Source organism: Nelumbo lutea, chromosome 1 (genome assembly GCF_056320005.1).
Source record: "Nelumbo lutea isolate HS-2025 chromosome 1, American lotus-T2T, whole genome shotgun sequence".
Classification (NCBI taxonomy): domain Eukaryota; kingdom Viridiplantae; phylum Streptophyta; class Magnoliopsida; order Proteales; family Nelumbonaceae; genus Nelumbo; species Nelumbo lutea.
This window is the reverse complement of record NC_142684.1, coordinates 112,854,496-112,881,589: the sequence shown is the minus strand read 5'-3', so window position 1 is coordinate 112,881,589 and position 27,094 is coordinate 112,854,496. Positions and strand designations below refer to the sequence as shown.

The 27,094-nt window shown below is 37.1% G+C and overlaps 2 protein-coding genes across 7 annotated transcripts; both read right to left on the bottom strand.

Annotated features, from left to right (window-relative positions):
* Positions 1 to 985: 985 nt before the first annotated feature.
* Positions 986 to 25,685, bottom strand: LOC148876869 (transcription factor TGA1-like). 6 transcript variants are annotated; one of them, XM_088975056.1, is made up of 10 exons: positions 25,409 to 25,536; positions 22,116 to 22,176; positions 21,802 to 21,964; positions 21,629 to 21,703; positions 9,326 to 9,385; positions 9,168 to 9,242; positions 8,999 to 9,065; positions 7,936 to 8,207; positions 5,817 to 6,044; positions 986 to 1,514 (listed from the first exon to the last, which is right to left on the bottom strand). In XM_088975056.1, the coding sequence occupies exons 3-10, from the start codon at positions 21,952 to 21,954 to the stop codon at positions 1,362 to 1,364; spliced, it is 1,083 nt and encodes a 360-aa protein (XP_088831182.1). In that variant the 5' UTR covers positions 21,955 to 21,964; positions 22,116 to 22,176; positions 25,409 to 25,536; the 3' UTR covers positions 986 to 1,361. The 6 variants fall into 6 exon arrangements, with proteins under 6 accessions (XP_088831182.1, XP_088831187.1, XP_088831173.1 ...); XM_088975061.1 differs by lacking the exon at positions 22,116 to 22,176 and adding an exon at positions 5,153 to 5,180 and having other exon boundaries at positions 25,214 to 25,475; XM_088975047.1 differs by lacking the exon at positions 25,409 to 25,536 and adding an exon at positions 25,157 to 25,260.
* On the bottom strand, positions 15,445 to 16,854 carry LOC148876870 (uncharacterized). The gene is made up of 2 exons (XM_088975070.1): positions 15,906 to 16,854; positions 15,445 to 15,615 (listed from the first exon to the last, which is right to left on the bottom strand). The coding sequence occupies exons 1-2, from the start codon at positions 16,723 to 16,725 to the stop codon at positions 15,578 to 15,580; spliced, it is 858 nt and encodes a 285-aa protein (XP_088831196.1). The 5' UTR covers positions 16,726 to 16,854; the 3' UTR covers positions 15,445 to 15,577.
* Positions 25,686 to 27,094: the final 1,409 nt, after the last annotated feature.

Below are 27,094 nucleotides of genomic sequence, written 5' to 3'. Positions count from 1 at the left end.
CTGTCTTTCTCTTCTTCCTTTTTTTTTTCTTTTTCCTCTTTTTTCTACACTTGATTGAGTCAGTTACAAAGAGCAGAGTTAGGTAAACAATAGAATAGAACAAATAAATAAATAAAAGAAAATAGTAGAAAATTAAAACACCTTACAGAACTAACAAACACATAGCTTAGCCACTCACAAAAGAATGCATTCTAGAATGAAAAGTGGAATTTGAAGAGAGAAAAAATGCATCCTAGAAAGTAATGTTATCATAGAGAAATCTAAAACAGCTAGCAAGTTGCATAGAGAGGGAAAACACATTTGATGTTTGAAAAAGGAGCTGTTAATTTGAGGTAAGCAGTCAAAACGAACAGGTAAGAATAAGAGGTGTATTGATACGGATTTCAAAGCAAAGGCAACCTACAACTACAAGAGCACAATTCACAGAATGCAAAATCCCCATGGTGTGAGAACAAAGAAAAGTTGAGAGAGAAGTCAAAAGAAAATGTTCTTAATAATTTAATTTACACATAAAGAGATAAAAGAGACTTTTGAGGGCAATGAAGCAAAAAGAAATTGCATAGCTTCGTTTAGGTGGAATTGCGTCGGCCGCCGGAAATGTGGGGTAATGCAAATGAAATAAGTTGCAAGCAAGTGTCTAAATATCCACAGGGCGATGTGCTCTGGCTCTGAATATATTTTAAGAGGTAAGATGATCTGTTATGGGTGCTTTGCCGAAAGCCATGGTTGGACAAGTACTAAGATATCCAAGATAATCGGATCCAATCCAATTCCATAAATGTATTATTCAATCTAAGATATCCAAGATAATCGGATCGGATGTCGAAACATATAATTCATCTCATGCCCTTTCCCCATCCCACCCCCAAGATCCAAGGATCCCGAGTCCAAAGATCTCCCAGGATGATAGCTAGAAAAGAAAAAGTTAAAGTCCAAAGAAGCCATTTACCATCACCTCTGCTGCGACTATTTGAGGACAAGCGTCTTGACCAAAAAGGACCAAAACTATTCAACAATATTACACAAGTACCAGTTGACTGCTCAAAAGTCAAAACATCAAAGTTACACTTCACACAATCTTCTCTTATAACATATATTACATGATTTGAATTGGAAAATTAACTTAATGAACAAAATGTTCTATTGATAAATGGTGAAAGGAGCTTCATATTTACAGCATTCTTCCAATTCTGGAGGCTGCTTCAAAAATGTCAGCAGCTTAATTACGCATGGCCGTCAAGATGATGATGACCACTACCAAGTGGATTCTGTTAAGCTAGGAGCATTTTCCTTGCTGCTAAAGGTGGTTGATCTCTAGCTAGTGATCATGTCTGACTGACAGGTTATGCATCCTCCATAGCTTAGGCTGGTTCGCGAGGACGAGCAGCCCAAAGTGAACTCAGGGCCCGAAAACGATGAAAAAAATCTCCCAAGACTAGCAGGCCTCGAGCTGCTTGATGGATAGTAAGGATACGAGACATTTGCAGTAAAGTCTGTTGCCGAAGGTGATCCGCCTGTTTGGAGAAAGAAGACTGAAATCAGTCTAATGATAAATGAGCAACTTAGAAATTGCTTACATTGTTAAGGTATACGTTCCAATTTTACATGCTAAAGTAGAGCTGTAACCTCAGAATTGCAGTCAAACAAATAGCTAATAAATAAAACCTACCCAACATATGAAAATATATAAGTGGATTGATAGCCTTTGAATGGTCAAGTTGCACACACCCAAGCTGGTGGGAAACTCAAACACGTTGTTTCTCTCTAATTTTCTGTAGGTAATAGTATCCTTTGGGCACCCTCATTCTATATTCTCCAAGTGATCTGATTCTTGCCAATAAGATTTTTCGGAGTATAGGAAGAGTATAAGACGAGACTTGTCTCCTCATCTCAGATTGTTAACTTCACTTCTCAGTTAATATGCCCTTGCCACATCCATTGCCTAGGAATGAGTTTCTACTACATTACCCCACACTTCTTTAGCTGTTTTGATCCATAAATCATCATCATCATCACCCAAGCCTTATCCCAACTATATGAGATCAGCTACACAAATCCTGTTTAATCATTCTCTTCTGTTCAAAGTTATATCCATTGTTAAATTACTGATGCTTAAAAGTCATTTTTTACTACTTCCAACCATGTCCTTTTTTGTCTGTCTAGCCCTTCTGGTCCCTTCAACTCATAACAAATCACTTCTTACAGGTGTTGTTAATGACCTTCTATGCACATGACCAAACCATTCAAGTCTACTTTCTCTCATTTTATCACCCATTGGAGCTACCCCTAAGGCTGAGTTTGGTTGCAGTACAAGATTCATTTGCACTGGTGTAAATGCTTTTTTTTTTTTTTTTGATGATTCACTGGTGTAAATGTATGGGAGTGCAAAAATGCTGAGTGCAAACTCCAGTTTACTTTTGCTTCAGATTTGACTTTGTTTTATTTATTTGTGAAAAGTAAAATGAAGTCACATCCACTTTAAATGAAAGAAAATGGAGATAGAGGGTTGTTATCTGTGTAGGAATAAGGTAAGATGCAATATTTGCACTACTAAAAATTTTGTATCATGTAGGAGTGCAAACCATTATTACAAACAATTGAAAGAAAAACAGAACCAGGTGCAAATTTTGATCATAATTCCTATGAATGGCTTCATTTCTGGTCCTATCCTTTCTAGTTTCCACTCATCCATCTCAGCATACACATTTCTACCACATTCAGTTTTTGGACATGTTTCTTGGCTGCCCAACACTTTGCTCCATACAGCATAGCTGGGCCTTAGAATTTTATGGAATTTTCCTTTTAATCTAAGTGGTATTCTCCTATTTCATAAAACTCTAGATGCATTCCTGAATTTTGCTCATCTTGCTTCTATGGGTGACGTCCTCCTCTATCTCTCCCTAGTTATGAACTATTGAACCAAGGTATAGGAAAAGGTCACATTGAGTTCTCTCCCTAGTTATTATTATTATTATTATAAATATTATTTCAAAACCACTTGTTTCTAAGGCATGTCTGTAAGCTTAATTTTGCATTTAATCCTTCATTAATTTCATCACTTAAAACAATGTCATCAACAAACAATATACACGATGGACCTCTACCTAAATTCATCTATGAGCAGTGCAAACAAATAAGGGCAAAGTGTGAACCTTGGTGAAAATCCATCAAAACTATAAAATCTGACGTCTCTTTCACGTGTTCTAACATTAGTTGTTGCACTCTCAAATATATCTATGTACCTATTTGGAATCCCTTCTTTTTCAAGACACACTATTATCTCTCTAGAAACTCTATCATATGCTTTCTCTAGATCATGCTTTGATCCATAAATAGTTCCTGCTAATATGCTGTTGCATGGAATTCACAAGCTAGGACATAATCATGTAGTATTCCTACACTCACCTATCATGAGAGGCACCTTACAACAACCAACCACACAACCTGTGATGTACTACAATTTGTGACAACCACCAATATAGATGCAGATAGACTGTGCCCACTCTAAGTAATTGGTTCCATCCAGTCTAATCATAGTTACAGGGTTCCCTACAAAGTACAGACCAATGGAAACAACCACACATTCCAAATTCTACTGGAAATCAGTTCCAAAATGGTCTGTTGATTAAAAACAATATACAGGCGTTTGAAAGATTAAAAGTCTATTCAACTTCAATCCCTTGCCTTGCAATCAAGCCAACAGAGAGAACTCAGGTTTTTACCAACACTGAAACTTGAGAGAAAAGGGAGAAGGCGCAGATGCTCTTACAAGCCTTCACAAAAGGTCCTTCAATGGTTGTTCATCTCAATATGGTTTCAAACTGTTCCACGAAATCCCTAAGCACCAACCCCAATGTCTCTTTGGTCTTTGATTTGATACTAGTCCTGTTTCTAAGATTGCTTCTGATTTCAGGCAAAGACTACAGGAATAACTACTGGGCTTCAAAATTGCAATCAAGTCTCTATGAAATCTGTTAAAAGTCTGTTAGTATACTCAGATTAGTACTGCAAGGGTACTGTTGTAATTTCTCCCTTTCTTTTATTTGTTTATGTCGCCCTAATATAAATACTCAAAGCTGGCACCGCCAGCCTAACTTTTTGGTTCTCAAATCTCTTTTATCTCTTCTCTCTTCCTTCTGTTCTTCTCGTCTTTTGGACAATATGGTATCAGAGTGGGACTATTAGATCTGAAAGGAGATCGAGCAAGCCTTCTTCTTCTGTCTTCCCTCCTCACCAGCTGCTGTTGGTTTTACTGAAGATCCAGAGTACAGCATCGGACTGTTCCAGAAGTAGGTTCACTCCATTTTTTTTTTCTGGTCATGTACCAGGACAGAACCTGTAATAGGTTCACTTAACTGATGTGAGGTGATCAGCACCTCTTCTTTCCTTTTATGTGGGATTGGTAGATCCCTATGATGATTTGTATGTCGGTGATGACTATATATGCTTTGACAGCAGTCCTATAGTATGTTTGTAGGTCAGGAGATGACCTGTATGTACTGTAACAGCAGTAGACTTTTCTTCTTTGATGATTGAAAGGCTGTGTTTGAACTGAAAGGTGCTTGTTTCTAGTTTCCCGGTGCAAGGACTTTTTTTAACAGCAATACAGTGTGTGAAGGGGGGAATTGTGTGAACTGGAGAAAAAATTAAATAAACATTGACTTTCTGGGGTGTTGGACTGTACTGTTTTAGGGTTTTGTGACTACTTTGGGTGTGACCTGAAACAGTTATCATGAGTGGTGAAGATTCTACCACATCTGGTGTTTCCTCAATGTAGAATGGACTGAGTGGGGGTATGGATTTATCCTTCCCTATGACTGTCATACCTCTTGATGGTCTGAAATACTTAGAATGGTCGAAGGGGATCAAGTTGTACATTACTGCAAGGGGAAAGATAAGATATATAAATGGGAGAATTAAAGAACCTAATTCTGGCAGTGCTGAATATGATAAATGGAACCAGGAAAACATCATGGTCATGTCCTAGCTTTTAGTCTCTATCCAACCTCAGGTGGAAAGAAATTTTGTGGGCTGAAACGGCTTATGAGATTTGGGAACAAGCAAAGTCCATCTATTCTTTATTGCGCCACTATGCAAATATTTATCAATTACAGGCAGAATCATCTATTTGCAAACATGGAAAAGAGTCTACCTGTGTACTATTCAGACTTGACCTCCATCTGAAAGGAGTTAGATCACTATCAGAGTGTGGACTAGAAGTGTGATGAAGATGCAAAAGCAGTATAGTCAGAGGAAAGTAGAAGAAGTATTTAAAGCATAAAAAAATAATGAGAATAGAAGGAAGAGAATAGGAGAAAAAGAAGAGAAGAATAATGTTCTTAGAGAAGTCCAATAATGGGCTTTATTGTAGTCCTGCTGTATTTTATATGAGCTGGTAATAAAAGCAAATAAAATTATGTCTCTTCCCCTAGTAGGTGGCAGCAATAAGAAAAGAGGCCCAGCCAGCCCACTATATAACCAGCCCAATTATAAACATAAAAAAATGAAGCCCAATAAAAAAAGAAACTCCTACAGCCCTACATCTCAAAACTCCCCCTCAAGCTGAGCATCTCAACAGTAAAAGTGATCCTTTATTTTAGAAAACAATCTTAAACAGATAGAGATGTATTTCTTTATTGCTATACTCATTTCCTGTACCTGAATGCTTATTCACGTATATAATCTACTGTATGAAAAGGATGATCAAATATTTCAAGCAATTTAAAGTTTGAAAAAGGTGGTAGGTAGAGGTATCATGTGAACTCCAGGTAAGAATATGCAAAATGAACTACCTGATAAGAAAAAGTGATTAATACCTGGTTCACAAAGCTCACTAGAGCTTCCAACTTTCCCATTGCCGTAGCCATCTGTGACATGTAACTGTCTTCACCCACTGGATCACTTGCTAAAGTTTCAGCTAGAGTTTGCTGCAGTTTAAGCATCCCTTGTGAAAGAGCATCTTCAGCTTGCTGAGATGACTGTTGCAGGTTACATACATCCAGCAGTTGTTGTTCTGATAATGGTTCAAGTTGGGGCATGAGAACCTGTGTCCAGCATAAACCAAAAAAATAAATAAATAAGAGAAAGAGAGAGAGAGAATAGAAATTTCAGAATTTGATGAATGGAATCACCCCAAAATCCCAGACAAGAATACAAGCACTAAAGTTTTCTGCAGGATAAAAGTAGAATCTAAATGTTCATACATTTGAAGCATGGTATGTCAACTAAAACTTGACACAAGAATGTTATGATAAATGAAGTGTTTAACAGACTAACAGAACAAAGAACTTTAAGTATTTCATTCAAACCAAGAGTAATACAATAACCAACTCAACTAACCCTTGTTCCAATCAAGGTTCCAAGTATTGATACACACTGATACGCCGGATGGGGCATATTGGGAGTTTCGACCTCACACACCCCCTCTTTTTATTTTTTATTTTTTTTCAAAACCTGTTCAGAGGGATCCGTTTAAGGCTTTTCTACCCCTTGAAACAGGTCAAAACACTAAAGCTTATATATTTGGCGTATTAGTTACCCACCAATACACTATGTATTGATCGAAACGTGATGAAAATTTGAACCTTGGTTCCAATTATATGGGGTTGGACACATGAACCCTATTCTGCCATTCTGCATTGTTCAATGCTATATCCACTATTAAATTACGGGCGCTTAAATCATTTCTCACTGAGTCAACCCAAACCAAGAGTAGTACAACATAGTAACCTTATTGAAATTTATCATTGATGTGGTTCTTTGGATTAAGTTATTGTAGTGTGTCATCACTAAGAAGCTCACCATCTATAACATCTCCACATATATGGAGGACGGAATTCATTAGTATGCATATGAGAAAAGAGGCTGATCTAATATAACATATTCATGAATTGATGGACCACATCTGAAGAAAAATTAATGATGCTATTTGTGAGAAGCTATCCTCATGAAGCAAATCTTTCAGCTACACTTTTCAATGGTGAAGATCTTATCATGTCACTGTACTGTTAAGATTACTAAAGAATAGTTCAAAAACAGGTAAATAGAGTTGAAAACAGATTGGTACAAGTGAGGGTTTCAAATGCATGATTAATTTAAGGCTACAATGATACATCTTAGATAACAATAAATAAAACAAAACAGACGATGTTTAGACAACTGAAACTTCATATTTGATCTACTGAAACTATATGAACGAATGAAAAAAGACGGATTGATGTAGGAGATATCTAGAATGGAAATAAGGAAAGTTCAGACCAGGAGTACAGAGCACTTTTCACTAGTGCCATTCATGCTTTATATTTGCACAAGATGGTTATTTCTTGTCCATAAATAATGACTCTAGAATGCAACTATAGGTCAGGTGCAGCAGAAATATTCTGATAACATGGAAAAAATCCTAAATAAAAGTTCTGCTTCTTGTGATAAAGAAAATGGAGAAAATATTGAGAAAAAAGTGGAACCACCTTAGAGATTAAAAAAGTAGCTACAGAAAAATAGCATTCTTCTAGTAGGCATATACTATAACCATTAATGCAAAAAAGAAAGTAATAGGACGAAGGGGATTAATAAATATAGAGTAGTTTTTTATCCAGAGTACATTGACGATCGACCATTATGGGCTGTACAAACAACATGTGCATAAAGAATAAGAATTAAACATCAAGGAGCCGTTTGATAACAGATGAAGTGGATGAACGCAAAGGACTTGTAGTTTTGTCTTTTAATGAATAAGTTATTAAGGAGGTTGCAAACTCCTTAATAATTGAATGAAACTTAAGTTAGATTGATTACTATACCCTCAAATATTGTATTTTTAATTATTTTATCCACTAAAAGAAAAAGCAATAAGTTATTCAGTTCAGCCTCTTCAACTGTTATCAAATGGCTCCTAGGTGATTCACAACTGATAGCTTCAACTGAACTGTTCATCACCTTTAGAAGCTCTGATGGACGAAATCCTCCAATCCACAGGAAAAAACGCTCAGCTGAGGTTTTCCACATGCCAGACATTAAATAGAAGACATCAGCCTTTGCAGCAGCTCCTTTCATGCGGAACAGATCACAATAGTGGTTTATGCCACTATCTACAAGTATGCGAAGCTCTATATCAGATACATGAGCTTGCAAAGCAGTTCTTAGTTCATGATTCTGTCTATTCTGTTCTTCAACCCAGTGTCCATACTCCATTTCAAATGTAGCAATGCCTACAAGATTCCCAAGATCAATCTTAGGAATATGACTAGAAGTACAATGAAGTGAATGAAAACCCAAATGAAATAATAAAAGAAAAATGGGAGCATCCTGCCACAGGACTCAAGATGCAGTTTAGGCCCCATAATTTGCCACATGTTGCATGTTAAGAGAAATAGGGAATGCCCAGTAAACCAGTCCAACCTAAAAGACATCTTACACCAAATCAACATGATGAATTTTAACCATATAATATTCAAATAAATATCCAGAAACTCTTTAGCTTAAGTAGAATCTTCCCCCCTCCCCCCATACTATGAAAATGAAAATAATAAAAGGACAAATGGTTTGTTAGAGCTGAATTTTGGCAATGGATAGTTCACTACATGGACTTCCCCATTGACAAGTTCTTTTCATTTTCTGTACATGTGATGCAGCTTTGCCCCTAATAGGGGAGGGGTGCTATATACTAAACCCAGTTAGCAAGTTACTGGATTAGTGGTGACAGAGTACATGTGTGGCCCCACTGGCATTCACTACACAGTGAGCCTTCCCTTCCACGGGATTGAACCTAAACCTCCTAAAGGGAGGAATACCAAGTAACCAACTGAACTACCGGGTCATCAGCCCTCATTGGCAGGTTGAGATACTTTCGAAGTGCAAAATAGCAAGTTATTATGCATGCTCAATGCACAGCTTATCTACCGATTAAAAACTCGCATATAATATTTACTACTGGTGGAACATTTAGGTAGTAAGGAGATCAAATTGAAAATGGTAACTACTAGAACAAGAAATGACAAACCTGAATTAACAGTTCCAGACAATCCTAGATGACTAGTATCTAATGCACCACCTATGTATACTCCCTGCAGTAATGCATTATCAAAATTGTTAAACAAGGAAAAAATGATAACTTTCTTAATTAGAAAATTAATAGACACAATAGAGGAAAAAATATAGTCCCATAACTGTTGTCTAGCTCGTTCAAGCTCTTGCTCCACTTGTGTCAGCTTCAAACGACTTGTCTCCAATTGTTGAATATAAGCCTTGAACATAATTTAGATCAAGTTACCAAGTCGTTAAGAATGTCCATAGACAGACATACAATAATGGGTTTATGCCTTCCTACCTTTTTCCGTAAACGGCTTTTACGGGCAGCCTCACGATTTTGTGCAAGTCGTCTTAATACCTACATGAATTAGCACATTAATGGAACTGGGAACCAACAATAATATTATACTGGAGGAACATAGAAATATCCCACCACAAATCTGGACCAACACTCACCAATACTGAATGTTCACCTGGAGATGTTTAAAATTGTGAGACAAACTATTTATAGCATGTTTTGGTGACATATTAAAAATAGAACAAATTAACTGTTAGTTTCAGATGGCATTTGAACCTATCCCATCTTTTCCTGAAATGGACTCACTTCAGACTGTTAGAGAAAACTAAATGAGTTCATTGTCAATAAAATCTGAGATGACTTCATTCTAAACTTTAGTTAAAAGCTGTCTGGATCAATTTTAGACGGTGGATTTTTCTAAAGCTTTGTAGAAACAAGCATTCAACATCCAAATGGTCATAACACATGATGATTATCACAATCACATGCAAACAGTCTAATGCATAATACAATAATAACTTTAACTGAGGGGGGTCAGGGACTCGACCAAAATAGAGCTTTGTGCTGCTTTTATTGTGTCCTTAGGAGAGTAAAATTATTGAACTGCAGAAACCTCATAATTGAGGGGGACCCACAGGTTGTAACAGGGTAGCTGGGAAGCACTAAGGTTGGTAATTGGAGTTACAGATACAGGCTTAGGGAGATCAAAGAGCTAATAAAGGACCTGAGAACCAGCATCAAGTAGGTACATAGATTTGCCTGGGGTATAGGGGGGGAGGGGGGGGGGTTGTAAGCAACAATCTTAGTGGTGTCCAGCATGTGCAACAGGGACATGTTGATGAATAATGTTAGATTACATAAATAATTAAAAATTTAAAAACACACAAGGATATTTAAGTATGGACTTATTATTGGATGTATCCTTTCTTGTGATCTTGTTTATGAATACTAACTGCTGAGGTTTTATGCCAAATTTTACTTGGAGCATCAAAGAGATGCTACAAGAAGTGCCAAAAGTGTCTATCACAGCTAAGCACCTTACTTTCAAAGTTCCTGGTAAGAGTAATCTCAAGTACAAATATATTTGCAAACTACCAAAAATCTAGCTAAACCACACTTGCTGTCCCTGCATCTAAGAATTTCCTTCCTTGATTACTATAGGAGCCTGACATGTACCATTTCCTTGTTGACCTATTCTGGCATCATAGAACATGATTGTTTTTTTGACAAGTTAGAATATGACAATGTTTCACCATTTGCAACTTGTATTAACTGAAGACTCAACCCAGAAACACTACAACTCAACTCTGGTGCTGGGGAAAACGATATACAGTTTTCTTTCCCCCTTTCAATGTCATTTCTCTATTGATGCTGTGGTTGTCCTCCATGCCTGCCTTTGGTGGTCTTGGATCTGGAATCATGAAAGTTGTGATTCTTATGACTAAAATTTCTATTCGACCCCTTTCATTTTATTACAATTTTGATTTCCAAAATTTACATGTCTGGCCCACTCCAGTAGTCTTGAACATGGATGTGGCTGTGCAAGAAAACCAACAACTTGGTGAACTTTCAACTTCAGCTGGACATGAGCTGATCAGGATTCCTGATGCTCAAAACAAGATTGCATAAATAATGGGCCTGATCTGAGACTAAGGTTGCTCATCTTTGCTAACTAAGCAACCAAGACAGGATGGATTGTAAATCCTCTTCATGCAGGTTTTTTCCATCATTCACCATGGTTCTTTTTCTCATTTATTTCTTTTGTAATGAAGAAGAAATACTTAGACTATGATGATGTCTCACAACCTCATAAAGTTTGGCAAAATAAACTGATAATGGTATCATACAAGAGAACCCTTCCAACCCCAACACCCCCCCCCCCACACACACACAAAAAAAAGGGAAAAAAACCGGAACATCAATAGAAAGTTTATCCTATGACAGAGAAGCCAAATAGTCAATTATGGGGATTTCTGATTGTTTTATGTATTTTATACTTTTTTGGTTTGGTAATTTTGAATATTGTAAGTGGGTTTGAGCCTTAAGGTTCACCAAATAGAGTGATAGAGCCATTGTAGAGAGACTGGGCTGAATGGGCCCTAGTACTTTTTTATGTTTTAAGTAGCATCATGTTTACATTTTGTGTTAATGGGCCTTTTTCATTATGGGCCTGAGGCCTGTTAATTTGTTTTGTGTTTCTTTTAAGTGATTTAAGTGCTGGCCGCCCACTTAAGGGCAGAGATGTAATTAATCATAGTTAAGTGAGTTTAATAAAAGATTAAGAGAGAGAGGAGGAAACCATCGAACTGTCTTCTCCTTTCTCTTCTTCTTCTCCATCTTCTTCTTCCTTCTGCTGTAATCACCTCTTTTTCTTTTTCTTTTTCTTTTTCTTTTTCTTTTTATTGCTGTGATCACGTTTAATTATCAGATTTGAAGGACAATTTTACATCTGCCGTATTAGAACAATATATTCGGTACTTTGGTTTTTTTTCTCCAGAGTTGTTCAGATATGAGGATTGGATGATCCTAGTCATGCTTATGTGAATTCATTTCTATATTTGATTTGTTTGTGTTGATAGATCAAACTATCATATCTTTTTTTTGTTATCTTTTATGGGACCGTTATTGCTGTCTCATTTATTAGTTAGGACAGTTGTAGGCACTGTTAGCCTGGGGACTAGTTTAATCTCTTATTTTATTTCTTTGTACAGCCAACCACTTAAGGTAATTCTATAATTATGTTTTTACTTATGAGAAGTTAATACAAAAAATAATGGGATCTCACATTGAGTCCCATGATTAGGAGTGCTTTTCTTCCTTATCTCTCTTCTCATCTCACTTTCAGCACTATTATTTTAATTTTTTTTAGATTATTTTCTGCATCTGTAAACATCAACTCTTTGATTGTAAGGAAATATTAACTCAAAAGGAAATACATAAACCCTAAACCCTAACCATAAAACCTAAATCATAAACACTAACCCCAATCCCTAAAACCCTAAATCAAACCCCAAACCCAAAACCCTATAATTGTAAACCTTAAACCCTTTGTAGTTGACAAGAAACTGACAAGAGTGGAAAAGGCAACAAGTAGCCAACAACCAACTGACCAAAGCGGATGAAGAAAACTGAAGAGAAGAGAGTTGAGGGTTAGGCAATGAGAGTCTGAGAAGAGGATTTCGAACTCTCCCTCTCTTAGCCCCCTAACACTGTTTTATTAGAAATATTTGAATAATTACAAAGAGGCCCTTAGTTGGGCAAGAATTTACACAGAACTTAATATTGACAGGATGGACCCAGAATAAGGCCCATTACAAAAAAGAAACATAAATAACAAAAAAGAATAAGCAACCTATGGGCCACTCGGCCCATCTTCTCTACACTCCCCCTCAAGCTGAGCATAGATGTCAATCATGCCAAGCTTGCTGGTATCATGCTGAAGTTTTGCCTTGGGAATGCCTTTGGTGAGAAAATCTGCCAACTGTCCTTCAAATGTGATGAAAGGAAGATAACTTCACCCGAAGAGACCCTTTCCCTAATGAAGTGTCAATCAACTTCAATATGCTTGATTCTATCATGTTGCACTGGGTTGTGAGCAATGTTGATGGCAACCTGATTATTATAGTACAACATCATTGGCTTGTCATATTCAACTCCAAGTTCTTCCATCAAAGATTTTAGCCATAATAATTTAGAAACCCCATGTGCCATGGCCCTGTATTCTGCTTCAGCAGAAGACCGAGCAACAACCGATTGTTTCTTGCTTCTCCAAGAAACAACATTACCAGCTACCAAGCTGCAATACCCAGAGGTAGATCTTCTGTCATCAATGTTCCCGGCCCAGTCAGCATCAGTGTAGGCTTCAAGTTTCATATGACCATGCTTGGCAAACAGAATTCCCTTTCCTTGGGAGACCTTCAAATAACACAGGATTCGCTCTACTGCTGCCATATGAATGTCTCGGGGAGCATGCATGAATTGGATAATGCAACTGACTGCATATGCAATATCTAGCCGAGTCATGCATAGGTACAAAAGTTTCCCAAGAAGACTCTGGAAGACTCCTTTGTCTTCTAACAATGTCCCATCCGAGGCAGAGAATTTATGACTCATATCAATAGGAGTAGCAACTGGTCGAGCCACTTCTATGCCAAGAAAGTATCTCAATTCCCCCAAATCTTTAATCTCAAACTCTGTATGTAGAAAAGATTTTAGATCATAAATTCCTAAGGCATCATTACAAGTCACTACAATATCATCTACATACACAATGAGGTATACTGCCAGAGGTCCACTCCTTTTCAAAAAAAGAGTATGATCGGACTGTGTCTACACATAACCAAAGTTAACAAGTGTTGTTCTAAATCTCTCAAACCATGCTCTAGGGGACTGTTTTAGTCCATAAAAAGATTTTTTCAGCCTGCATACATTCCCTTTCATATCAGTTCCATACATCCCTGGAGGAAGAGACATGTAAACCTCCTCATGTAACTCACCATTCAGAAATGCATTCTTCACATCCAATTGATAAAGGGGCCAGTCAAAGTGAACAGCTAAAGATAGAACCCTCACAGATGTCATCTTGGCAACAGGTGCACAAGTCTCTAAATAATCAATCCCATATGTCTGTGTATAGCCTTTTGCAACCAGCCTGGCCTTGTACCTTTCAATGGTGCCATCAGCCCTATATTTGATAGTAAAGACCCACTTGCAACCAACAGGATCCTTCCCTTCAAGTAAATCCACCACTTCCCATGTGTCATTCTTGTGTAGGGCATCGATTTCAGATCTCATAGCATCCCTCCATTCTGGAATCTTAAGAGCTTCTGACACAAACCTGGGAATAGGATAAGAAGCAACAGAAGAGAGATAGGCAAAGTATGAAGGTAAAAGCAAACTATAAAAAAGGTGCTTGGAAATGCAGTGTGCAGTGCACTTCCGTTTTCCTTTTCTAACAGCAATGGGAATATCAAGGTCAGGAAATGATGAATCCAAAGGTGTTGAAACAGTATCTGTTGTCTCTTCTGTGACTGGAAGTGTATGAGGCTCATGTGTTGTAGGAGAAACAACCTGCACATTTCTGGATCTTTGCCTATGATACACCTTGGGATTGAGGATAGGACGAGGATGTAGAGAACTGGGACAAGGAGAATGGAGCGACTGATCCACCCTTGATTCATTTGAAGGAAAGGCAGACACATCAAGAGACTCAATAGGGACAGGAAGAGGAAGAACAAACACCTGTGTCAAATTCTCCCCCTATAGACAATGTCCTTCTGGAGAGGAACCATAAAAGGGGGAAAGCTCATCAAAGGTGACATCCATTGAAGCATATCGATTGCCAGACTTTGGATCAAAACAACAATAACCCTTCTGTGTGGGGGAATAACCAAGGAAGATACACTTTTGAGCTTTGGGTTCAAATTTATGCCTTTGGACACTTGGAACATGTACATAACAGGTGCAGCCAAAGACACGAATAGGAACAGGAAAAAGATTCTTGTCCAGATGAAGAAGAGTGAAGGGAGACTTAAACCCCAAAACCCTGGATGGCATGCGGTTTATAAGGTAGGTAGCAGTAAGTATAGCATCACCCCAAAACCTGGTAGGAACATGTGAGGCAAATAAGATACTTCTTGCAACCTCAACAATATGCCTGTTTTTCCTCTCAGCAACCCCATTCTGTTCTAGGGTCCTAGCACATGAGCTTTGATGAATAACCCCCATGTCAGAAAGATAGTAGGATAGGTTTTTCTCAAAGTATTCTTTTGCATTGTCCGATCTGAAGATCTTAATCCTGGTATCAAATTGGGTTAGAACAAATTCATGGAATTGTTTTACAAGTCTTGGAACTTCATCACGGGATTTCATCAGGAATATCCAAGTGAACCGTGAAAAGTCATCAATAAACAGAATAAAATATTTAGAGCCACCCATGGAGGGTAAGTGGTAAGGTCCCCACACATCAGAATGCACAATATTAAAAGGAACAGAAGATCTTTTATTGCTCAAAGGATAATTGCTTCTACAATGCTTTGACAATTCACAAGACTCACAATGTAGACTGGACAGACTAATTCCCTTAAACAGTTCAGAGAATAGATGACTCAAGGCAGAAAAAGACAGATGACCAAAACGATAATGACATAACATAATCCGACTAACAGATTCTGAAGAGACACATCCAAGAGCAACATTCCCAAGATGATCAGTGCATTGTCCCGGAGTATCAAGCAGGTATATTCGTTCGCCTCATGGCCACTCCCAATCACCTTCTGAGACTCCAGATCCTGAAAAACACAGTAGGAAGGAAAAAAAGTTACACAACAGTTTAGTGACTTGGTTAAACTACTTACAGACAACAGATTTGTATTTAGTTTAGGTACATGAAGGGCAGAAGGTAGGTACAAGGAATTCGTAGCCTTGATGGTTCCCTTACCGGAGATAGGGGCAAGTGAACCATCAGCTAAAGTGATTTTATCACGTCCAGGAAGTAAGTCATATGAAACAAACAAGGTAGACAGATTGATCATATGGTCAGAAGCACCTGAGTCAATAATCCAAGGAATCTTGAGATTACCTGAAGAGATAGCATGATTGGTAGAAGCCCTTATACCTGAATGAGCAAATGCTGAAGTAGTAGAATTTCCTGAAGGGTTGAAAGAAGAGGTCACATCACTCAGCTGACTAATCATCTTCCCAAACTTTTCATATTTTACTCTCATGGTTGCCAACTGTGCAGAAGCAGACATCTCTTCACTATCTGGCCCGGCAGCTACATTTGCACTTCCAGATCTTTTACTACATGTTTTTTTCTGAAACCGAATGGGAACAAGATTAGGATGTAACTTCCAACACTTGTCTTTAGTGTGCTTCGGCTTCTTGCAGTACTCACATATAACTTCTTTCTTTCCTGTGCCACTAGAAGTTTCAGCATTACCTTTAGGTTTAATCCCCATATTAGCAAAGTGATCATTAATATCAGCCCCTTGAACCTGAACAGCCCTTCTGCTCTCTTCACTACTCACCAATGCATAAGCTTGTGACAAAGAGACACACTCCTTGGAAAGAATATTCTGTTTTGTGATATCATATTCTGGGTTTAGTCCAGTTAAGAACTCAAAAACCATGTTCCTTTCAACCAATTTTCTGTAGGTCTTTGCATCATTGGTGGTGTCCCAAGTTACAACTTCTATTAGGTCAATCTCTTGCCATAGGGACTTAAGGGTTGAGAAATATGCAGCAAGAGGTTTCTCTCCTTGCCTTAAATTCTTTACATGACTTCTCAATTTATATGCCTGGGCCACATTGAGTTTTTGGGAATAGGTTTCTGCAACACTGTCCCAAATTTCCTTTGCTGAATTCATCCATAGGTAGTGTTGACTGATTTGTGGCTGCATTGAGTTCACAAGTCACCAATGACAGTGTAATTTTCTTGCATCCACTTCTCGTAGGATGGATCATCTTCTGGGGGAGCCTTCTTACTCCCGGAAATGAACCCCCACTTTCCTCTACTACATACATGAATCTTTACTGATTGTGATCATGCAAGATAATTAGTTCCATCTAGTTTAACTGTGGTCACAGTCAATAAGGAGTCACTTGGAGTCCCCTGAACTAGTCCATATTCAGCACCACTTTTGTTTTCAAACTCTGAGGAGTTACATTATGTAAACACTCCAAATATGATTTCAGATGACTTCTACAAGTATACTGAATAAGGACAAGCAAGAACAGAGTTCAGCCGACCACAAGAAGGCAATACACTGAGTTCAGCCTTCAAGAAGTAAAATAGAAACTTCTAGATACTTAGCCGAAGTACCATTTTCAAATCTAGACTTCAAAGTAAATACCACTTGGCACTCAGCCGAAGTACCCTTTTTACAAACACAGTGTGGGCAATAGAAACAACCCCACTGTCAAGAGAAAAAAAGGCCTCAAGAACAGTTCGTATAGCCCCCCAAAAACAGCCAGATATAAGCAACAATCCACAGCCTTGTTACAGAGATGTTTCGGCTGTTTGACAGTCCAATAAGGAGTGAAAAAACAGCCCAGAAATTTCTGGGTTAAACCAGATTCAGTGGTAGCCGAAGGTAGTACAGAACAACCAAATCTTTCAGACAGTTCAACAGTCCAAACACAATCGAAAGCAATATAGAACAACCGAAAGAAAACTGAACCCAGAAATCCGAGTACAACTTACAGTTTCGAACCAGAAACCTGAGTACAACTTACAGTTTTGAGCTTCAACAGAACCGAACTGTTCCTCTTCCCCTTTTTCTTTTCTCTGATTCTTCCTGGCCACCGAACCACTTCTCCAAGAGATTCAAGTCTTGGGCACTTCCAATGACCTCCAAGAATCAGGCAACACGAGTCAAGCTTCCAGCCCTAGGATGCTAAAGTTCAGGTATGCTCTAATACCATGAAGAAAACTGAAGAGAAGAGAGTTGAGGGTTAGGCAATGAAGGTCTGAGAAGAGGATTTCGAACTCTCCCTCTCTCAGCCCCTTAACACTGTTTTATTAGAAATATTTGAATAATTACAAGGAGGCCCTTAGTTGGAAAAGAATTTACACAGAACTTAATATTGACAGGATGGACCCAGAATAAGGCCCATTACAGAAAAGAAACATAAATAACAAGAAAGAATAAGCAACCTATGGGCCATTCGACCCATCTTCTCTATAGCGTTGAAAGCAACAAGAAGCTGACAAAGTGGAGCTAACAAATGGGTTGCAAGCAGCCAACAATGTTACTTGATTATGAAGATATTTCTTGAATTATGAATTTATTGAGTAATTCCCAAATCCTAAAGTGATTCTAGGCCTCTGTTGAGTAACTTTGGGATTTCTTCTCTTCTCTTCTATTTCCAATTTCCTTATTCTTGTAGCTATACAGCTCAATGATAATAGTTTAAGACTTGAAGAAGTGGATTAATCTGCACCATAGATCGGAAATTCATTCACAAGCCAGTAAATTTTCAAGATTTTTATTTTATAGCTCTTAATGTCTCTCTCTAGAAAACCTCTGAATTGGTCCATTTCTTTCTCTATACTTCATCCCGGGAACTTTTATTCCTAAACTCCATTCATTAACCTTCTTACTAGATTAGTTCATCCTAAATCCATACCTTTGTTTAAACATTAGTTTTCTAAATCCCTACATTTCACTTTTGACTTCAATATAGCCATACTTAGCCCATTTTCCATTAACCCCACAATAAATTGATAATAGAGCACTTTTTTTTTAAACTCCACTACACATCCTACCATCAGTTTGGTATTAAAGCTATTGGTCCTACATCATCTATTGACTATAAGTTCCAGAGCCACTCTTCAAGCTAGATCAAGTACTATTAATTTTGGAAGACTCTTGAGCTCGACTTTGGGGGTGGATTTGATTTACTTGTTAATACCCCTTTTGTAGTTTGTTCTTGTTGGTTTTTGTGGATGAACCCACTTTTTACTGTAATCTTCTTTATTTTATTTTGTTAAGTCCTTAAGTTTGCTGGACTGGGAGGAGGTTATTAAGGTACTCCTAGTCATAGCTTTAAAAAAAAAAAGGAGAAAAAGGGCTTTCTTTTTAGCCCAGTCAATCCTATTGGCGGGCTGAAGCTTTTTAGTAAAGAAAGGGACCTGTAGTCTAATTAGTAAACAATAGGCCCCAAATTAATTGGGCATATTTGTAATGCAATAAACATTTAATGGGCCTACAATAGAGCCCATTTAATGGGACAACAGGCCCTAAAAGAACTGAATCTATATTAATTAATTTTCTTGTGAGGTGTCCCACTCATTTATAAGGAGATGCCACTTGTCCTATTCTAACAAGATAGTTATTTTTCCTCCTCTAACCACTTTAAGTGGGGGGACACATGTCACCCTAAGGGAGAAAGTTATTTTCCCTCCTCTAACCACTTTAAGTGGGGGGACACATGTCACCCTAAGGGAGAAAGTTATTTTCCCTCTTCTAACCACTTTAAGTGGAGGGGCACATGTCACACCCTAGAGGAGAGAGTTATTTTCCCTCCTCTAACCACTTTAAGTGAGGGCACACTTGTCACCTTAGGAAGAATTTTCTTTTTCCTCCTTAACCCATTTTAAGTGCGGTGACACTTGGCACCCTAAGAAAAAAGGAGTGAGGAGTTACTTAACCACCTCCCTCCTCTATATAAACTCCTCTCCAACAAGGAGAAGGGGCTAATGCCATTTTGTTGGCTAATGCTATTCAGTTGATAGAATTTAAAGCAACAAGAGGCAAGCAAAAGGAGAAAGAAAAGAAGATTGTGATGTAAAGGAAAGGAAGAAGATGAGAAAGAAGAAGGTAGGGATTACAGTATTCCTTCTCCACCTCTTCATTATGATGCTCCTACAACTTCCACCATTAGACCTTTGTCTTTCCTTGTACTCCTACAACCATCTACAGCTTGTTCATGAAACTTGGATGGGTTCCTTACAACATATTAACCTATGTGTGAGGGGAAAAACATCTACAACCTTGTCGTGAAACTTGGTTGATTATGGTTCCTCACACCATAATAATGCACATAACCAAAATTTAAAGGCCATTTGTAGCCTTATTGATGAAATATGACTATTTATGATACCTATTTACTTGTTATGTATAAAAAGTTTGCTTATTTATATATTGGTTTTCTCTCAAACAAAGAGGGAATATATACCAGAATTTTCAAAGTTTAGTATATTCATTTGTACTTCTGAATTAGAATCAAAAGGTTTTCTCTACCCCTAGCAGAGATGTAACTAAGGAAACACCTACGTGATTTCCTGAATGGGGTTACCCAAATAACAAAAAAAAACCCAGTTATTAGTCTAATTGGGTGAATTATGTTATGTGAGAAATTATACTAAACAAATTCCACTAACATATTTTAATGAAATTCATCTTTTATTTTCCACAAAAACATCAATAAACCACTTGTACTAGACTGATGTAGGATATGCTTGGGTCATGTAGGAATTCTACAAACCAAAACGACCATGATTGGGCATTTAGTGTATAAATCACCAATTAACAATGAAACTTGATAATAAGATAACCTATGAGTATTTTTGAGAGAAAATGAGTAGGGTTAAAAGGCTGATCAAATTGGCTAAGATTAAAGGAAAGGGTTCTCAAAATGCAAAACATAACTAGAAGAAAAATAACTTAGCTTCTTAGGTTAATAGCTGGGAGAAGATCAGAACTCAAATGTTTGAACATTAGGTTGTGTTTGGTTGCAATGCAAATAAATTTGCACCAATGCAAAATCATGGCAGTGCAAATGATTTGAGTGTAAATTCTATCCTATTTTTGTTTCAATTTTTAGCTTATTTTGTTTGATTGCAGTACAAATGAAGTAAATTAAGACATTAAGCAGAATAAAGTAAAATCCAAAACAAAATTAAACAAGAATTTGCATTTTTTACATTTGCACTCCCATGCATTTGTACAAGTGCAAATAAATTTGCACTACAACCAAACACAGCCTTAAGAAAAATCATGTAGTAGTTAAGAAGGATAAGTAATGAGTCTCAATTGAGCTAGAACTAGATTTCTGATGCCACAATTGAAACGATGAGCTTGAAACCATCTCCAATTTTGAGTCAAGTTGATGTCTAAATAAACAAATTTGCCTGTTCCATTATGAACTCTTCCTTAGTAGTGAGAACCTTGAGCCATTTTGTGGTGCCATCTAAAGCTTCTACATGTAATATTTGTGGGTTGTCTAGTTCCATCAAACAGAACTTACCATGGAAACCCACTTCTTTAATGCAAACACTTCTTGTATGTATACAAATACAAATTTGTCCACATTAAACAATTCATTTAAAATGCCTTGTCACAAATTCACAACTGCTGAAGAAACTTCTACTCTCTTTAAATTAGATTAGTTAAATATATTTTCCCAACAATCCAAGTAGTCTAAGAGAATAAGAAACGATACGTGTGAAATTAATAAAAGTCAGTTCCAGTAGACAGAAAAGGAAAATTTTGTATCAAATAATACTCCACAGCTTAAGTTTGTAACCAGAATGGTCAAATGTTGAGAAGGATCCATGCTTACAATAGAAACAGCCAAAAAGATAGTCTTGAACAAAATATGAAAACCACAGTTCAGGACCAAAAGACAACCAAACAAGTGGATGGATTAAAAGTTTCTCGTGAGAATAATAAGCAAGCACATATGACACGATATGATGGATCCACAAAAACAATTAGGAAATTAAATGTTGAATAAGAATAAACAATCAAATGAAGTATTGGACAAAGTGAGACCTAGACTGTAACACAGTCTCTTTACCTTGTCTGAAGGTTTATTTGCTTCTTGATCATGATTTTCTAAAGGTCCTATTGTTCCTTGGGAAGTATCTTCAGACTACAGACATTAAATTAGATACATAAGATACAGATAGGTAATCAAAATAATATAGCCCCAACAGTACCAAGATAAGTGTAAGTTTCGGTAGTTTGTACCTTGTCCAGCTTTGCATCCCCCTGTATTGTGGACACAGCTGTGTTTGGACTGCTATTACCTCTTAATGGTTCTGCCCACATACTAATTTGGTGGACTGGCTCATAGATACCCATCCTTCTTGAGGTGGCAAACTGAGTTGATGGAGAGCTCATATTCTTTGAACTGTAGAAAGAAAATTTTGCAAAGAAATTATTGATCCCCAGTATTTCAATATGCAACGATGAAAAATACAGGAAGGGTGCTGAACAATTAATGTTCTAAATATAGAAGAAATTCCAAAGGTGGTGAAGTTAACAGAACAAAAATCCTGTACTTCCTTCCGACTCTTCCACCCTAAGGCCATATCCTTTTTTGTGGATGCATTGAGAGATAACCTGAAGGAATAATATAGAAAAAAATATGAAAAAGGAGTCAAACTAAAAACTAAGAAATTGGGTGTGACAAATCTGCCCGTGCAAACAACAATCCTAACTAATTTTTGAAGGCTACAATCTGCTGACCAAACCATCAGCCATGATTAAGTAGAGAAACATCCAATGACATTTTCTAATAGAGTTTAGCTGGGTTAAAACTTTGATATCTTTGGATAGAATTTAGGTGGGGTATAAATTTAATACTTTTGGTTGCAAGGCATTGAAAACCAAACCTCTGGTTGCAATAAATCTCTTCAATACGTTGATACCACATCTGAGGGTCTCTACTTGCATGTAGCTCCAAGCATGCAACAACTCCAGCTGGGCTTGAGATTTGTTGCCATGACCAGGAAGAAAATTTAGACTCATTTTGATAAGAGGAAACTTTCTGATGCAGATATGGAAGCAAGCAAAGAAACCATTGGGAGATAAGTCAATTTTCCAATCCTACACCCATTTTAGATTTTTTTTTGTGGTGATAGGATATCGGTATTGCTTGAGTTTCTTTATTTTCTACTTATAGGTGTATCAAGAAAAGGATTTTAATTTTTCCATAAATTTATTGTTATTTCAAACTTACTATTTATGGTAACATTCGAACTTACTGTTTATAGTAATTCCCATAATTACTATTTTTAGTAAATACACTTACTATTTTTTATAATTTCTGGTGTTGTTACATTAAATTAGTTTTAGTAGAATTACAATAGTGTTATTAGAGTTAGAGTCCTTATTTAAGTGTCATTATAGGTTACTTGTGGATTTGTCTTAGTTATAAAGCAATTAAAATTTGATTTTGGCCAATTTCCAAGTCCAAATTGGAGTCTGTAACAGGACATCCGAGTTAATAAGTTAAGCCTACAAACAGAGTCACTGTAATTGCAATTTTAGAAGAGTTTATTTGATGAATCATCACTGCTATCATTATCTAAGCCTTATCCCAACTAATATGGGTTGGCTACATGAATCCTGTTTCACCATTCCATTCTGTTTAATACCATATCCGTTGTTATGAGCACTTAACTCATTCCTTACTACTTCGACCCATGTTTTTTTGGTCTGCCCCTAGCCCTTGTAGTCCCTTCAACTTTAACTGACCTTTTTTTCTTACTTGTGTTGTGGGTGGTCTTCTATGCATGTGACCAGATCATCTAAGTCTACTTTCTCTCTCTTCAAAGCGATCTATCTCTTTGCTGTTTACTTAGCGGTAATTCTTCTTTCTTTGTAATTTCTTGCTATTTTTGGTGGACAGCAAGTTGTCTACTTGCTTTTCCATCCATCTTCTTCTTCATTAATCACCTAAACTCCCTCTTTCACCTCACAAAGCCCATCACCAGATTTGACATTTGGAGGACCCCGAACCTGTCCTACATCACTTGCTTAAAGTGAAAAGCAGAGAAATTAAGGCAGGTTTTCACCAATATGAGTGGTTTTTCTTTTCAAAACAAAAACATCTGCTACATCATAAAAAACAAAAATGCCCTAAGAGAACCACAGAATTCTGCAATTGGAGCTTCCTTTGCTTGTACATAATACCTGTACTCAGCCTCAATTTCAACTTGCAGCATGTCCCTAGAATTGCACAAAAGACTGAGGATTGGTACTCATATTGGATTGGCTAAAGAGTGAAGGTTGGTACTTATATTTTCTGCTAAACCTGACACAAATCTCTATTATCTAGGCTTTGCCTGTATATGATATATTCCATACAAATGAAACCAAGTGAACAGATTCTCCCCTTGGAACTTAAAACCCGTACTACCAAGCCTTACCATTACAGGCATCCTTCTCTACTTTGCGTTTAATTGGAAATTTGGATAATTAGTGTAGATGGGATCTGGGTCTGAGAAGGATTTTAAGGGATTTCAAAACTCTGGAAAGTATTGCTTCACTTGAGTTGTTGGACAGAATTACCATTGATCTGAGCAAACTTGATATACCATGGTTTGGACTTTAATTGCTTCCAGGTCTTATTATTCTTCATCCTAGAAAAAACTTCCAGATCAGGTTCCAAGTAATAAATCTCAATATCTTAATAGCCAACATAGGGCATAATCCTAAAGGCAACAACTTTATGGTAAGATATGCCAGGGAGGTAGATGATTATGGTCATGTCAAAGACAGATGAGAAGAGGATAGTTTTCAATAGCTAATATCTGGACATCAAGTAATGAAAGTCCAAAATATAACTACATCCTTTGTGTTCTATAAATCACAAGGTTTGAAGCTTCAAAGTTGCTCCTGGACAACCAAAGGGAACCTGATCCACCTCACTAGGTTAAGAGATATTGTAGAAAAGAAAGTACAGACGTTCAGGTGGAGCAGAATACTCACTAAACACAATCACATTCTCAAATCCTTATCAATGTCTCCAAGGCCCTCTAATTTCTCCAGCTCACATCCAATAAAGTTCAGCAAGTGTTTAAAACATATTTTGCTGTATATATCATGAAGGCAACCTACTATAAGAAGACTTAATTCTGATGCCATCAAAGTTAAGCTACCAATAGAATCCAAGCTTGTAGGAATCGTGCAATTCTAGGAGTACTCAACTTCATTCAGCCAATTCAGAAGCACCAACTAGCCTTTTTATTTTCACCCAAATACACAGCAAGGGAATTACTGAAACGAACTGGAATATGTTGTTAAAACAGCACTCAAAGAAAAAGAAGAAGAAATAAATAGATAATAAAAAATCCCGTTTTCTTCTTTCAATTAGACCACACAACTCTAACCAATTAACCAAGTTCATGGCAAGAAGGCATTAAAAAACAGAAATTCAGAGAAAACAACTTATAAGTAAGCCAAAAGGAACTCTTAGTGAGTGATTAAATCGCAAAGGTTCTTTCTCTCAAACAAGAAAATATAAAATAGAGATCACTTCAACCAGAAAGCATAACAGTAGTAATCCAGCATGGAAAGAGGAATTCAATTGCCAAACCTTTAAAGAAAAAACAAAAATTGAATTCTTATATCACCGGAAGAATTCCGCTCAAACCTCAACTCTTCAAAGACTGCATCAAATTCCTGAAACATTCCATAATTCTCGATTCCGATATACCCCAATCCAACACTTAGCTCATCTGGAAACCCTAGTATTTGCGAAACCGTACCATCCATTCCTCGGGCGCAAGGAATCGAAATCAAATCAACATCTTAAAAAAAGAAGAAAAAGAAATTCCCTTATAATTACCCTTTTCTCGTCTGCTACAGTCAACCTTTAACGTCGTCATATTTCCACTACAACGCAACTTTGAAAATGCGCACCAGGTCACTCTCTCCCCTGAATCTTCACACCAGTCACTACTCACTACCCGCCCCCTTCCTCTGACGTCACTTCCCGCCGGCACCGGTATATACGCCGGAGATGTTTCTGTTTTCTAGTTGACGTTGTTATTTGAAACTTTGGCTGGGAGTGAAGCGTGATAGCTTTATTTTTATGTTGATGGTTAATAGAAAAGATTATCTTTATGGCATTTGTTCCATCGTTTCGGTTTTACACGTAAGCTCGTGTGTCAGATTCCGGTAAAAGTTCAACACGCGAGTCGTCTGTCTCCTATCGAGGATATGCCATGCTGGCTGCCGAGATTCTTCCATGAGAGGCGCACACTAAACTTCGCTTGGAGGGTGTACTTGCGCTAACCTACGCATTCCTGAAAAAACACAAAAAAGCCGCTGCTCCCTGGAGAGTATGAATAACCGCTGTACTTGACATTGAATTAGGTTTTAAGAAAGAAAATGAGAATAATTATGTCATAAAGGGAGTGTATGACATCATTGTTCCAACATCTAATGGCTGCAATTGAGGGTTCTATTGTATAAAGGTAAGACAACTTATTGATATCCCTTTTTTTCGCTTCATAGACAACGTGTTGATATCACATCACCGATTTTATTATTAGTCTTTATTAAATTACTAGTGGAGACTTGAATAAGCTAAATTATTGTATAGAAAAAAAATGAATTTACAAAAAGTAAATTTTTTAGTTAATAGTTCGTAGAGAGAGAGGAACCCCAAGGAGCCATGCCCCCCTATGGCCCAATAAATCCCCACTCTTCATGTATATTTCCCCACTCCCCCACTCTCCACCCCAATGGTTCCCCCCCCCACCCACCCTATCCCCAATTGGCCATCCATTTTTATTCCCCTACCCCCCAATCCACTTAAATTTTGGCACCCCTCATAATTCCTAGCTCTTCTCCTGCCCAATCCAGGCCTAACCTATTGATAGCCCTAAATTACCCCCCCTCCCCCAATCCACTTAGATTTTAGCCCCCTCATAAAAAAATTCCTAGCTCTGCCCCTTCCCAATGCAAACCTAACCTATTGATAGCCCTAAATTATTAGGCTTGGGGAGAAAGAGAAATAATTTGTTAGTAAAATAAACTATTAACTAATTGAATAATTGAATAATTTAATAAATTCAATAAATAGAAATTTATGGATAATAATTTACTTAAGTTTGTAAAATAAATAAATCAATTATTTATTGTAATAAAATAAAAAACTAACTATTCATTTATTATTGGAACATGATTGGTCCAAGTTGTCTAGAACCAAACCCGACCCATTGACAACCCTAAATATTGGGCACATGTTGAATTAAATAAATAAATATTATGGATAATAATATACTTAATTTAATAAAATAAAACAATAAATAATTAATTAAAATTTTCACTTTTGAAGTCAATTTAATATAAATAAATCAATTTTGTTATCAAATAAAGAATACAAATCTTTTTTCTCAATTTCTTGGTCGAGCTTTGGGCTTTATATGAGGATCGGGCTTGGACTCAAGATCTAGGCCCAATGGTTCGATCATGCTCAAACTTGGACTTGAATATGTTCAATTGATATAAAGGCAAAGGTCACATC